The 14,700-nt window shown below is 38.3% G+C and overlaps 3 protein-coding genes across 4 annotated transcripts in view; 2 read left to right on the top strand and 1 right to left on the bottom strand.

Annotated features, from left to right (window-relative positions):
* Positions 1-7,852, bottom strand: part of LOC125469501 (coiled-coil domain-containing protein 86-like) — a 70,852-nt gene extending 63,000 nt beyond the window's left edge. The window contains exons 1-2 of one of the 2 annotated variants that reach the window (XR_007251777.1): positions 7,707-7,852; positions 7,489-7,629 (exon numbers count right to left, since the gene is read on the bottom strand). The gene's annotated coding sequence lies outside the window, so the exon portion shown is untranslated. Of the gene's footprint in view, positions 1-7,488; positions 7,630-7,706 lie in introns of those variants that run through there. The other variant, XM_048566889.1, reaches the window with a different exon arrangement.
* Positions 46-1,816, top strand: LOC125469499. The gene has a single exon (XM_048566885.1). It carries the CDS (start codon positions 125-127, stop codon positions 1,160-1,162), a length of 1,038 nt encoding a protein of 345 aa, XP_048422842.1. The 5' UTR covers positions 46-124; the 3' UTR covers positions 1,163-1,816.
* Positions 3,152-7,954, top strand: LOC125469492 (disease resistance protein RUN1-like). The gene is made up of 6 exons (XM_048566873.1): positions 3,152-3,920; positions 4,327-5,425; positions 5,520-5,819; positions 5,997-6,848; positions 6,943-7,570; positions 7,680-7,954. Exons 1-6 carry the CDS (start codon positions 3,409-3,411, stop codon positions 7,850-7,852), a joined length of 3,564 nt encoding a protein of 1,187 aa, XP_048422830.1. The 5' UTR covers positions 3,152-3,408; the 3' UTR covers positions 7,853-7,954.
* The last annotated feature ends 6,746 nt before the right edge of the window (positions 7,955-14,700 follow it).

The following is a 14,700-nucleotide window of genomic DNA, read 5'->3' as shown; positions in this document are numbered from 1 at the left end:
GACACCCTACTTCTTAAATTCCTTTCCCCTCTCCTCACACAAAATTATCGACATCCTTGCTTTCATAGTCTTCCTTTGCTTCACACAAAATCCAAAACCTCCGCAGAAGCTCAACTGCTCATCAATGGCGGACTCCATCCCCTGCAGAAAGCCCCACTTCCCATTCTCCGATCCAAATCCAGAAGCTCACCGAAACCCGATTCGACACGGTAAGTCCTACACTATGCACTTTCTCCTTAAAGCTCTAATCTTTGCCGTTTTCATCGTCGTTCTTCCACTTTTCCCCTCACAAGCTCCCGAATTTATCAACCATACGATCCTCACCAAGTTCTGGGAGCTCATTCACGTTATCTTCGTCGGCATTGCCGTGTCCTACGGCTTGTTCAGCAGAAGAAATACTGCTGAAATGGGGTTTGAGAATAGCTCAAATGTGGGTACTTCTGAGTCTTATATGCCTACAATATTCCCCATTTCGTCGAATTTCGACGGCGGGTGTGAATACCCATGTGGGTATGGTGAGAAAAGAGAGGGTGAGAGTTGGAATTCTGGGTATTTTGTGGGTAACCCTGTTGCTGCTGTGGCTCAATCTTGTCATGAAAGCAATGTTTTTTATGCCCAATGCAAACCCAGTTTGGGGATTTGTGAAAGTGGGGCTGAAAATTCATGTGGGTATAAAGAGAAAAATGTTACTCAAGCTTGGAATTCTCAGTATTTTCAGGGTGAATCAATGGTGTTTGTAGCTCAACCAAATTATGGTCTTGATGAATGGGGAAACCCCAGATCAATGGTTGATAATCAGCCTTTAGGATTGCCGGTTCGGAGTTCGAAATCGAGGGTGAAAAACCGGGATAGTTTTGAGTTTGTTGCTAGGAGTGAGTTCAGTTTGGGTTCTAAGGGCTCTTTTAATAGCTCTGATGGGGTTAGGAATGAGGATTTTGGTGATTTGGGTGCTATAAATTTAGAACAGAAGTTCAACGAAGCTGCTGCATCACCATCCCCGGTTCATTGGCGTTGGCGTTCTGCAAGGATGGAAAGGGGGAAAAGAGTAGGTAGTAATGCTCGTCCTACGCGTTTGAGGCTACTCTCAGTTGATGAAACTCAGTTTGAATCAATGAAAACTCGGTCTTTCCAGCCCACATTGTCCTTTACTTCCGAGTCTTAATGACATGTGGGTCATGTGATGATTATCAACATTTAGAGATGGATGATTTAATTTATCTAATATGTTTTACGAGTTGGTTATTACGGATTAGAGACTTAGTTAACCTCCCTATATTTGATTAATTAAGTAGCATTGCATTTACTTTGGACAAACAAAATAAATAAAAAGAAACAAATCCCATGAAATACAAAGACAAAACCAAACCACAAATGGATCATAGTGGAATTCACAAGTGTATGGATGACCAGCCCAATCTGCATCAGAGTAGCCACGTAGAAACAAGTGGACCATAGTGAGGCCGAAACTAAGACCAAGTCTAACGAACCCTTATAACATAATGAAGAACACATTTGGCAGCAACCAAATGAGTCATAGTGGGACGAGCCATAAACTAAGCAATATGATTGACCGCAAAGGCAATACTAGGATGAGTTAAAGTGAGATATGTAAGTGACCTGAGAAGGTGACAAAACTCAGTGGGATCAGAAAGAGGGGTACCAACCTGATTAGGAATCTGTGACAATGTAAAATGGCGTTTCATGAATTTACGTTGCAGGGCATATTGTCTTAATGATTTGATTATGATCAAATTGATTGCAATATATTTATGTTGAATCATACATTCTATTTATTGAAATAATAATTGTCATTATCATTATAGTTTGCTATCTGCCGTTGCATATGGTGGTTTATCACAAGCATCGCCTTGCAGAGCATCATAACCTGGGATAGAAGCACTTTGCTTTTCTCTACTCTCTTCCAGTAATTAGGTATACAAGTAGTTTTATATCTTCAGTTAAATTTGAAGCCATTGTCAACCTTTCGGTATAAAATTGCAGAGTTTGCTTTATCAATTATCAATTTCAACTTTTTTCCTTTCAATTTTGGGTCAAATGTTTGTTCAGTCAAATAGGAAAACATCACCAAAAACAAGCAGAAACCAACCAAATATTCTACGTAGTGAACATTCTCCGTGGCACCAAATGACAGGTTACAGGTACTTAATTTTAATTATGTGGGTTCTTAATTGGTTAATCATTTAACTGAGAATGTTGTACTCTACTACATCAATGTAACAATTATTTTGGTCCCTGCTAATTGTCTTTCTAAGATTTAGTTTAATAGTTTGATCTATTTATCCCCTTTCACCTATTTACAGAATATCCAATGAAATTTATTTGAAGCTGCAACATCTCTTATCACATAACACAACGGCGTCATCTCCACGCTTGCAGCAAAGACGGTACCAGAAAAATCAAAGCAGGTCCCATAAGAAAAAACTGTGAAAAAGACTACAAGTGATGCATTTTCCACTGGAAATGAGCATCAACAAAGTAATGCAGTATTATTGTTGTGGCGGTATTGAATTGACAAAGCAGTTTGCAGGTAGAATGGGAATTGCAAGATAAATGTCAAGAACAAAACCACAAACATTATATACTCATCTTTAGCAACTTTTAATAAGATAAACTAGTAATATGATAGAAGCGAGTTGCATTTTGTAGTACTGTACGGAAAAATGATATGTATGAATTCTTACTCTTCAACTCAATGTCATTGTTTATTTTGTTATCTTACACTATTATTTGGTTCATTGATGTATTTCTTCATTTATTGTTTACTAACCTCTTCGAATGATGTTTTCGAGCGTGCAAGGACCCTTTCTTTTAGGGGTGTGCTATCTACACACTTCAAATTACTTCTCACACACCTCTTGTTAATTTATGTTCGTTGATCTTCTTTAATTCATCCGATCCGACGACCGAAAATTAGAAACGTATGTAAAAAGTAAAATTGAATGTGTAGTTATCACACATTTTCTTTTATCACGCATTTTATACAGAACTTAATTATGTTTTATTTCCTTTTCATTTGCAACTATAGGTGCAATTTTATTTTTACGACTCTGCCAGCCATGACTTAAAAGAAAAGCTTTTTGGGTCAATGCATGGGAACACGACCCATTTTATAATTGTTTGTGAATCTTGCTGGAAGTAGATAGGAAGGACCCCATACAACCTTTTGTTTTAATCTCTGCCACTAGCGGTCGGCCATGATTTAAAGAAAGACTTTGGGTCAAGCATGGGAACAACCCTTTTTAAAAAGCATGGGAACAACCCTTTTTATAATTGTTTGTAAATTTTCCAGTAGATAGGAATAACCCAATTAAATATCCCCTGCAAAGAGACATTTGCATTGCATCTAGCAAAGACCAGTTTTTTTGGTTTGAACATCAATCCACATCAATGGCTCTCGTGACAACATCTCAAGGAACCTCCTCTGATTCCAAAAAATTTCGGTGTTACCGATACGACGTGTTCTTGAGCTTCAGAGGCGAAGACACTCGCAAGACTTTTACCGACCACCTCTACACAGCCTTGAACAACGCAGGATTTCTCACGTTCCGAGATGACGATGAACTTGAGAGAGGAGAAGATATAAAGCCAGGACTGCTGAAAGCGATCCAGCTGTCACGAACTTCTGTTGTCGTGTTTTCGAAAGATTACGCGTCATCCAGGTGGTGTCTTGATGAGCTTGTGCTGATCCTTGAACGGAAGAAGACCACCTCGGACCATGTAGTTTTACCAGTCTTCTACGATGTTGATCCGTCCCACGTGAGGAAGCAGACAGGAAGTGTTGGAAAAGCATTTGCTAGAAGCCAGAAAAATCAGTCGCCGGAAAAGGTGGAGGGATGGAGGAAGGCACTTGCAGAGATTGCAGACCTAGCAGGCATGGTCTTACAAAATCAAGCTGATGGGTAACTTTCATTTTCTCCATTTCTCTTCTCTTTCTTCAGTTAATTTGATACTATGATCCGTAAGGACCTTGATTTTTATAAGTTTTTATTCAACCTCAGTAGTGAATAATTATCCCAATTTAGGTCAACTTAAAGAAATCACACTTGGATAAACTTAAGGATTAGTCATTTTCCATGTTAGTCTACTGGTTTCCTGTTGCTTAAAATGTTTCAAAAGCAGGTGTGGAAAAAAGTTGGTATGTACTTTCTGTGCTGTATTCCTTTTAATTCTTTTTTAAGTAAAGGCCATCAACATTTGTTTGATTTATTAATTATCTAAATTCCCCAATTCATTATTCATTCATCCAATACATCTGTGAGACATAACATGTTTGATTTATTTTTCATTTTGTTTGTAAATTCTTAGGTATGAGTCAAATTTTATTGAAAAAATTGTTAAAGTGATTGGAGGCAACTTAAGTCGCACACCATTGAGCGTTGTGCCAAAATTGATTGGAGTCGAATCTCAAGTCAAAGACATCAATTTGTGGTTACAAGATGGATCAACCGATGTCGGTATACTGGTTGTGTATGGCATGTCTGGAATAGGGAAGACAACCATTGCAAAACATGTTTACAATTCAAACTTTAGAAGCTTTGAAGGAAGTAGTTTCATTGAAAATATCAGCAAAACAGCAAATCGACCAAATGGCTTAGTTCAAATACAAAAGCAACTTCTTTATGATATTTTGAACGACAGAGAAGTGAAAATACATGGTGTTAGTGAGGGACTAAGAAAGATTGAAAGAGCCATAAGCTCTAGAAGAGTGCTTCTTGTTCTTGATGATGTGGACCATATGGACCAATTAGATGCAGTACTAGAGATGAAAGATCGGTTTTATCCAGGAAGTAAGATACTTATAACAACTAGGCGTGAAAGGTTGCTAAAGGCACATCAAGTTACAAAGGTGCACAAAGTTGGAACTTTGTATTACTATGAGTCTTTAGAGCTTTTCAGTTGGCATGCTTTTCGCCAGGATCATCCCCTTAGAGGTTACATGGAATATTCAGAAAAGGTTGTACACTACTGCGACGGACTTCCACTAGCTCTAAAAGTTTTGGGGTCTTCTTTATCAGGGGAAAGTATAGATGTATGGGAAAGTGCATTGGAGAAGCTAAAAGTTATCCCTAATGGTGAAATCATGAATAAACTAAGAATAAGCTATGACAATTTACAAGATGACCATGACCGGGAATTATTCCTCCACATTGCTTGTTTCCTAATAGGAAGGAACAAAAGCCACATTGTTAGAATACTCGATGGATGTGATTTCTATACAATTGTTGGCATTCAAAATCTCATCGATAGATGCTTGGTGACAGTTGATGGATGCAACAATGTGAAAATGCATGACATGATCCGTGACATGGGAAGAGAAATTGTTTGCCACGAATCAAAAGAGTCTGGAAAACGTAGTAGATTATGGCGCCATAAGGATTCTTTCGAAGTACTGAGGGAAAAGAATGTAAGAAACATGCCTTTTATGTCTATGTATGTATTTCTCCTTGTGAAAATTATCCATATAAATGTTTTAACTTTTTTTTTTTTTTTTCTGTTAGGGTACAACAACAATTCAAGGTCTTGCCCTGGATATGCATATGCATCTTGCAAATAGACCAATAAACACAAATGAGACCGTCTTGGAAACCAATGCATTTGAAAGGATGCGTAATTTACAACTACTCCATCTTAGTCATGTACGACTGGATGGATGTTATGCAAATTTCCCTACAAGATTAAGATGGTTGTGTTGGCTTCAATTTCCATTGGATTCTATACCTGTTGATCTTCCTTTGGATTGTCTAATTGTTCTTGAAATGCAACATAGTAGCTTAAGACAAGTCTGGAAAGGAACAAAAGTATGTTACTCTACGCATTTCAATTCATTTTCCTTATTTTGTTAGTTTTTTATTTGTTGACTAACTCCATGTGTTAAAATGAACTCCTATGTTTTCTTTAATTCGATGACTAATTTCTTATGTTAGATACTTATTTCATTGTTTTTTTTCTATTTCTTTTTTTCTTTGTTTCCACAGTTTCTTCCATCGTTGAAGTTCCTTGACGTCAGCCATTCCCATTCCCTCACTGAAATCATGGACTTCTCACTTTGCCCTAGTCTAGAAGAATTGATTCTTGTAGATTGCACAAGCCTGATTGATGTTCATGAATCCATTGGAAACCTGGAGAGACTTGTGTACTTAAACTTGAAGGATTGCAAGAATCTTATGATGCTTCCGAAGAACATGTGCATGCTTAAATCACTTGAAAAACTCATTTTATCTGGCTGCTCAAATCTTGAAGAGTTTCCAGTGGAGATGATGAAGAAGATGGAGTGTCTGAAAGTTCTTGACATGGATGGAATTCCAATAAGTGAATTGTGGCCAGAAAGAAGTTCAACTATCTTGAGTTCTTTTCCATGCTCTTTAGTAGAGTTAAGTCTCATGGGGTGCAATCTTTCTGATGATGCCTTTCCTACGGATTTAAGTACTCTATCCTCAATACAAAGACTATATCTAGATAGGAATCCAATTTGTAGTCTGCCAGGTTTCATCAAAGGTTTGAGAAGGCTCGATGAACTCTCTTTCGTAGGTTGTGAGAAGCTTGAATCGCTTGTGGGGTTGCCAAAAGTACACGAACTGATTGATATAACGGATTGCATATCATTAAAAAAAATGACATATCTTTCCCCTGAGCTACGGTGTGCGTACGGGGTGGGTGACAATTGGAATCTAGTTGAGTGGGAGTACGAATACAAGTTAGAGCCTATTAATAGAGTTGATGCGGAAATGATCAAACTTTTGGGTTTGTCCAACTTGGAATCCATGCCAGCTGTTCGAATTCATCATCTAGAGACAACCAGGGATCATCCAAAAGAGGTCCCAGTCCAGGTGCGCCTCTCTTTCTCTCTCTCATAAGTCTTAAATATATAAAATGGGAAAGAAATGACTGAGTAATGTTGTGATGACTGTGGCAAATACATAGGGACCATATCAATATGGTATATTCAGCACATTTTTTACTGGGAATGAGGTTCCGGGCCGGTTCAGCTATAAAAGTACCAAGTCCTCGATATCTTTTATTGTCCCTTTACTGCATGCTAGTCACAGAATTCGTGGCTTGAACATCTTTGCTACCTATGCAACAAAGGAGGGGAATCATAATTATCATGCTTCTTATCCTTTAGTGACTAAAGTGAGTAACAAGAGTAAGGGTCAGACGTGGATCTATGAACCAGAAATCTATGGAATTCCAGGTGACGGAGAAGATATGAAATGGTTGAGCCATTGGAGGATGGAGACTGAAACAATATTGCAATGTGGAGATGAGGTGGTGGTTTTGGTAATAGCCAGATTTCCTAACCAGTTTCGGATAAAGGAGTTTGGTGTCGAGTTTGTGCAAGAGCACCAGAATAATACGATGACAAGTACCCAACACAACACCAAATCAGATCCTCATTATCCATGTGTCATCGGGGGAGATTTGTCCATGTGGGAGCATCTACCAGGAATATACTTCCTTGGTTTCTGGAAAGAATACGTTGAAGGCCTTCTTGTCGATGAGCGGGAATGGTTGAATTGCGTCATCATGGACTCTCATGAAGAAGACACAGGTATGTCGTATTGTTGTATTGCAATGAATTATAGTCCATCCAAACACTTCCACGTCCGTCTGTATTCATTTCAAAAACAAAATTTTTATGTTATTTGTATGTTTTTTAGACAAAGAAGAAGGGCAAGAGGATGAACCTGATTTCACAATTGCAAGGATGAGGGCTGCCAGTAACAACTGCAACCTCGGACGTTGGAAGGTGCTTCTCACAGCTGCTGGCTTCTTTTTCACGCTTGTTCTAGTAGTTTGGTCCTGCATCTCCCAGAAAAAGAAGCGACAGTAGTCCACAAGCCCTCCATGAGTTTGCAATTTTACTTGATACAAACATATTTTGCATTCCTTCCTTGTCTTCAAGATATTTTATGCCTTCAAAACTTCGGGTTCACAGCTAAGCGCTCTTAACCGCTTGAGATATAAAACCCCCTACCAATTAGATATTGAAGTTCAAATGTGTTCAAATCATCAAATATTGCATAGCTCAAATGTGTTCAACATCATCAAATACTGAAATACATCCAGCATCAGCAATGCTATTTCGGCACCGTGGAAAGCAAAAACATCCTATCTGCTTATAAATGTCAAATATACAGATCTTAATCGTCATTTACAACAAAATCATGCTTCTTAAAGACTCGACTCCCATTGAAAAATTGTGTGAATAAGTATAACAGATATTAGATTGAATAATATATCAAATAAATAAATAGCAGACAATTTCTTAGCTTGAGATCTAAGGACTATACAGTTGGCTCAGCCTTGCATCGCTACCACACAACGGAGCTGGTTTCCGCTTCTTCAACCTCGAATAATTAGGGTCAGGAAGCATTAGGAGGAACGGCTGTCTCTGAGGCGATTAATCAAATAGTGCAAATCTAGAATAAAAAAGCAATAGAAGTTCAGGATTGATGAGGTTCAAAGCCCACTAAAAGCTGCTGATACAATGCAGTGTCATTGACATCAATAGATTAAAGCTAATGGCGCATGAAGAGTACTGAAACACTCACAGCCCTCGCTCACTGGTTGCATGAGCAATAAAAGGAACAAATTCAGCAAGTCACATCGGGGCCATCCAAAAAGAAAATTGAAGCAAACACCACAAACAACCCAAAATTTGCTCAAACGTCAGCATCCATCCCAAACAACGAATTTGTACCTCATTTGGGAGTTAATATAGCACATGAGAAAATTGTAAATGCCATGGGACATTTAATTCCAATGAATTTATAAATGGGTCCTCATATTAGTATAGAATTACAGTTAAACCACAATTATATGCAATCAGTACCTTCCCTTTGCAGTCTTAATATTAATAGTAAATATCCCTAACTGCTAAGTAATCCACCAAAAGCGGAGGCCTTTGTCAACAGAGTTCCAAATTTCTCTATTCGTTGACATATGAACAACGCGCAAAACCTTACCAGCCCTTGACATATGAACAACAAAACCTGTCCTTAACGGGATGGTACTTACTTTCATACAGGTTTCCGAGGGATTTTGGGATTCCTTTCTTTTGCTTGTATCCTATGGAGATGGATTGATATGGAGGGTTTCCACTTTAACCGGCTAGCCTTGCGAACGATTTCCTTTGGTTGCTATCCCCTGCTCTTGAAGGATTGGATTTGGTAGAGTCATCTGGGTTTAAAAAGCCATTACCAAGGAGCTAATTCATTCAGAACTCAGTTGACTGCTTCTCTAGATAAGGCGGAGCGTCCTTGGCTCAGCATTATAGAACATAGGGCTTCGGCGCTACTACAGCGCTTCGCTAACTTACGCTGTCCCCCCTCAGCTCACCCTAGCCCATTGAGTGCTCTACCTCGGGCCATCGTCGGCAGGGCTTTGAACTATAGCAAATAGCCCATTGGTTGAGCTTTGCTCTATGTTGGCTTAACTGTTCCTATGCATGCTCAAACAGGAAAGCCTAACGAGCAAATAAACTGATAGCCTGATCCACTTGTTGCCCGCCTGCTTTCGCACCTCGCTTACGCGTCCAGTCCAAACACAGTCTTGCTCCTATAGCTCTCCTCTCTGGTTGTGCGTTCAACAACTACAACCAAAAGCGGAGGTCTTTGTCAATAGAGCTAGTTAAGGTACAACCGACTCTCATGAAAAGACGTCTTCCTCGTGTTCCTAGAGTACGCCAATTTCTCTATTTGTTACTAATCATTCTCAAAGGATGGCTGCTTCGAAGCCCACCTCCTGGTTGTCATCGCTCGATCACTTCTTTTCCACTAAGTGATTGCTTAGGGACCTTAGCGTACGATCTGGGCTGTTTCCCTCTCGACTTTGGATCTTAGCACCCCAAAAGTCTGTGAGAACCTGCACATCAATAACTCGTGTTTAAGTTACTAAAAAACCAATCTTGTTATGATGTTAAAAATATGAAGCACAAATGTATCTGAGCATGCACGTGAGACCTTGGGAACTGTGAAATTTTCATTTTTTCAATTTAGATATAAGAGTTAATGTATTACAGTGCCAAATACAGCAACTGCTAATTTCCACATGACCACATCTGCATCTGTCCAACCATTCTGCTTGGGTCTTTTAAATAAGAAGCAACTTGTTCACTAATATTCTGCAATTGGAAAAAGAAAAATGAATTCCTAGTGATATCTGGCAAAGCATGGCACAAGTCAGCCATAGGGAAAGGCATGTTTACAAGTTCAATTATAGAGCCAGACCTGATTAAGAGCATGCGGCTCGCTTTTAATAGCGGCAGCACCATTTGTCTATCAATTTGTTTATGAAAGTAGATATTCTACAAGATACAACGTGACAAGCCTTAGTTAGAACAAGTAACCCGCATGGAAATGCACACACTAATGAAAAGTTGAACATAGTAGAATAAATTCCTAAAATTCATGCAAGAGAAGTTATCGGAGCATGAAAGAATTTATACAGAGCTGCCCAACAGTATACTTAAAGTAAACATATGGCAACATAGATTTTTACAAGTATAATTTACAACTGAATTTCATGGTTCTCTGCCGCCCCTCTAGATAACAAACTAATTTAATTTAGTACCTAATGGAATTTAAAGGTCAGAAAACTATCATCTGGTATATTTCATATTGAACAGTTGAGACAAACTTAATAACATAATAGCCTGATGTATTAACTGATAAGAACTATGTATTGAAATATAACAAAAGTTAGACACTAAGGTGTTGAAATACAGCAATAAAACAAGAATTTTAAACAATAAAACAACAAAAATTCCAAAGTTCTTTTGGCTGCTCCAAATGGATTAGCGAAGTATGGCATGAACAATAATGTTAAACAATATTTCAGTTTTATAGATAGCCCTCAATATAACATGAGCATATCTAGATAGTAGAATATGATTCTTCTTTTCAGAATATCCAAATTATGATCTGAGTACCTTGACAGCAACTAAGAAATCCGTGACCAATCCTCATCACCGTATCATCACTATCAGTGGTCTTAGATGACTGTGACTTCTTAGGTTGTCCAGATTTACCTACAGAATAGGATATGTATTAGGAGAAGCAATACATGAACATACGCAGTATGAAGTTAATGAATATGCAAACAGTACAAACTAGGACAGCCAATTAGACCATGGTAGCCCAAAAGCCAATTTTTTTTGCTTAATCCGGCTAAGGCTTATATGAGATCAAAGCAGGAAAGATTTGTGCTGACATCCTTGGGAAAATTTGAAATCTGGCTTCATCTTGACTATCCTCAGATCAGAAAACAAGACCTAACTGATTTACCTTCTATGCCAACATTATGCTTTTGACAACAACAACAACTACCTACCCTCTAGAGTGGTTATTTAATTGATGTTTCCTTGAAAGCTGTAATCAAAATCACAAAGTGTCTAAGTTTTGTTGATCTACTCTGAACTTCCCACCTAATACGCGTAAACCATCACATATTTGGTTTGGCTTGTTCTCAATCAGAACTAAGCACAAACTTCACTACAATTCAGCAGACCAGCTGGTCCAAGCTTAAGCTTTATGCTTTGTGTTTTGGGATAAGCTTGGGCAAGGCTGAGCTCAATCCATTCCTCTTGATTAAAAATCGTACACTCTTGATAATAGCATAGTACCATCATAATCTGACTAATTATAGTAACTGTTGTAGTGGAACTTCTGAAATTTGAGGAACCCTCACAATCATATGAATAGAGGAAACTTGAAGCATTTCCTTAAAGTTTGATTTGATAAAATCAAACTCTGTCTTAGCTAATTGTATAGTTACAAGCTAAACGCACTTTACGAGAATTTAAACGGATATTAAAAACTTCAAACACGAAATGTAATACACCAAGCATAGCAAACCTTTCACATATTGGCAATTCTTGTCATGCTGAAAATGATAGATTATGCACAACAACGGAGAGCCAAATTATATTACAAAATAAATATAATAGTTTGATGAATGTAGTTTGTACATACTATATGTTGCTTGAAAGATGGAAGAAGGGTTCTTCCCAACGAAAGCCTGTAACAAGAAATATAGCATGATGTGATAAATGTTATAGCATATACAAATGGCAATATCAACAAATCACAATAATGTATAAAGTACTTTTCATATTACCGCAAGGTATGAAGCTAAACTACAGACCAAGTAGTAATAGGTAGGCAACAAATTTTTATGACAATCATACCTCTTGTAGTTCTGCTCAAGAATCCAAAGTTCTCTTTGATGAGTCAACTAGATCAGAATATGCTGCATTGACGCCTTCATGTGAATCACAAAATAAAGACCTAACTGGCTCCTGCAGACAACCTCCCAGGTAAGAACATAACATCTTAACATGTCAAAAAGCTACAAAAAAATGGAAAAGCTAAAGCGACCTGTGGTAATCTATTTCATGGATATTACAAGAGCTATTATTTTGAACAACACACACCTTTTGGTTCTTTACTGCTTGGCCTTTAAGATCTTCGTCCTTATGACGCTTTAGATTCTTTAAAATATCTCTGCATGGGAAGAGGGAATAAACGAAGAACAAAATTAACTTCATGTCAGCCTATATCCATGTAAGATGTATGTTCCTTCCTTTTATCTCGAACTGAAGAATTGCACATGCATATATAACTCCACTTTGTGTTTTCATAATAACTAAATTAAATAGATACTGAAACTTAGCGTCGAGCTAAGATGAAAATGGCACTAGTATTCAATTTCTATAGCTACACTGGCGGACTATTATATTATTCAATGACTTCCGTAACCTAATATCAAATTTGGTCACCATCCTCCAACTGCTATGCATATTATCTCTTATATTCACATTATTTAGCTCTATGTCTTCATTCTAATTAAGCATCACAAGTTCATTTGGGAGTCTCTTACTGCTCCTGATGACGATGATTGATGTATTTTTTCTCGAGTTCTTCCATCTCGGCATCTTTATTATCGTTTTGCCCATCACCATTTTCCTCTTCCCCCACTTCTCCTCCATCTTCTTCCTCCATCCGCAAACCATCAAATAACAACAAAATCACCAAAACAAAACCGACTGATTACCAAAACCCAATAACAGAATTTACAAATAAAAAACACTCAGCTCATCGTTGTCGAAATCGCCATCGTCCTTGAACTCGTTGTCACTGTCACAAGCCTTTCTATCCATTGTGACGTCTGATCAAACACCCAAATATTTATACAATTTAATTCCACAAGGATTTAGAAGTTGATGGTACATACAACCTCATTCCACTATCCAAACCAATTTATGAATCCCAGATTCTAACCTTTTGAAGCTGAAAGGAGAAGAAAGACTGCAAGAGTTGAGAGGGGCACAAATGAGCCTCAGAAGAAGATGCAGGGTTTGGGTTTGGGTCATGGGGGTTTAAGCATTCATATGCAATTTACCGAGCTGGATGACCCGTTTCGAAAACCCCAACCCGTCTCCTAAACCAAGTTCCAAAATCTATCGATTAATTTCCCCTTCGTTGACCAAAAACATTTGGGCTCTAAATGGGCTTTATGGGCCAGTCAGGCCTATATGAGATTGAGCCAGGCCCACTCATTTGATTAGCATTTCGTTGCACAATCAATGAGAGTGACTTATTTACTACTACAATCTAGTGATTTTTCTCTTCATTTGTAAATGATAATTTTTATGTTCGACTCATGTAAATGACCAATTCAACACTAAATTATGACGTTTGCAAGAATTTGAAGACCAAAGGGTATGTATTCCAACTTACTCCAACGTACATAATCTTTGGATAACAATCGATCCTCAAGGGGAACAAGTTGCTTCTCAAACGAATAATTAGGGGCATGAGACAATGATTTTCCACGCCAGAGTAAGGTTGATCCGAATATTACTACCTCAGAAGTCCGATCATGGACTCACCAGCTTTGGGTAAAGTTGTATCAGACAGAGTAGCGGGGCCACCATCACTCTACTCCGAGGCAATAGATGGAGTCCTAACGGCTCCGCTGGATGACCATGCTTGTTCCGCAAGACAAGCAATCTGATCCGAATATGGACACAATCAGATCCTATAAGTCTTGGAGTTCATACAATCTAGGAATTAGGATGCGCTGCAAGTAATCATAACTCCGAAGAGGATGCAATATCTACTCCTAGATATCCTCTAGGATTCTTCTGGCTTAGAACGAGAATTCTATCCTAAAATGTCTCTTTCCCCACGGTATAAATACACCCATCTAGGGTTCATCTATGATAATGCAATCTAAACATTCAATTCTGTTGCCCACTGCTTGAGTCTAAAATCATTCACAAACTTGATCGTTGTAGAGCCTTTGACCGACACACACTCATCCCCCTGTCTCAAATTTGCATACGGTTGTTCATTGTTTTGCTGGTTGCTCGAGTTTGTGCTCAACCACCGCTCACCGTGGTGTGTAAATTTGGTTCCAACACCTAAGTTAGACTTAACTGTTAGAAGAATGAATCTCAAGCCTTATGTTTCTAGGCTATGGAATAGCTACCTTTTAATGGAAATGATCATACTTCATTAGGACACGTATGACGCTCCCTAAATGGTTGGTTTGAACTCCACTTAGTCTCACCCATTTAGCCAACAACGGTTGACCATGGGATGAATCCTAACAACATTGGTAATGGTCCTATCTCTAGGCAATGATTATAAGGATGACTGTGCCTTGGAGATCTTG

The sequence above is a fragment of a genome, unplaced genomic scaffold (genome assembly GCF_019419815.1).
Source record: "Pyrus x bretschneideri cultivar Hongxiangsu unplaced genomic scaffold, Pyrus_bretschneideri_v1 Contig43, whole genome shotgun sequence".
NCBI lineage: Eukaryota > Viridiplantae > Streptophyta > Magnoliopsida > Rosales > Rosaceae > Pyrus > Pyrus x bretschneideri.
Note: the sequence above shows the minus strand (reverse complement) of the source record. Positions and strands in the feature narration are given on the sequence as shown.

Coding starts and splice junctions, on each gene's coding strand:
- LOC125469499 (XM_048566885.1), top strand. CDS start 125: ATGGCGGACTCCATCCCCTGCAGAAAGCCCCACTTCCCATTCTCCGAT.
- LOC125469492 (XM_048566873.1), top strand. CDS start 3,409: ATGGCTCTCGTGACAACATCTCAAGGAACCTCCTCTGATTCCAAAAAA. Junction 5,426..5,519: donor AAGTACTGAGGGAAAAGAAT/GTAAGAAACATG, acceptor TTTTTCTGTTAG/GGTACAACAACAATTCAAGG. Junction 7,571..7,679: donor CTCTCATGAAGAAGACACAG/GTATGTCGTATT, acceptor TATGTTTTTTAG/ACAAAGAAGAAGGGCAAGAG.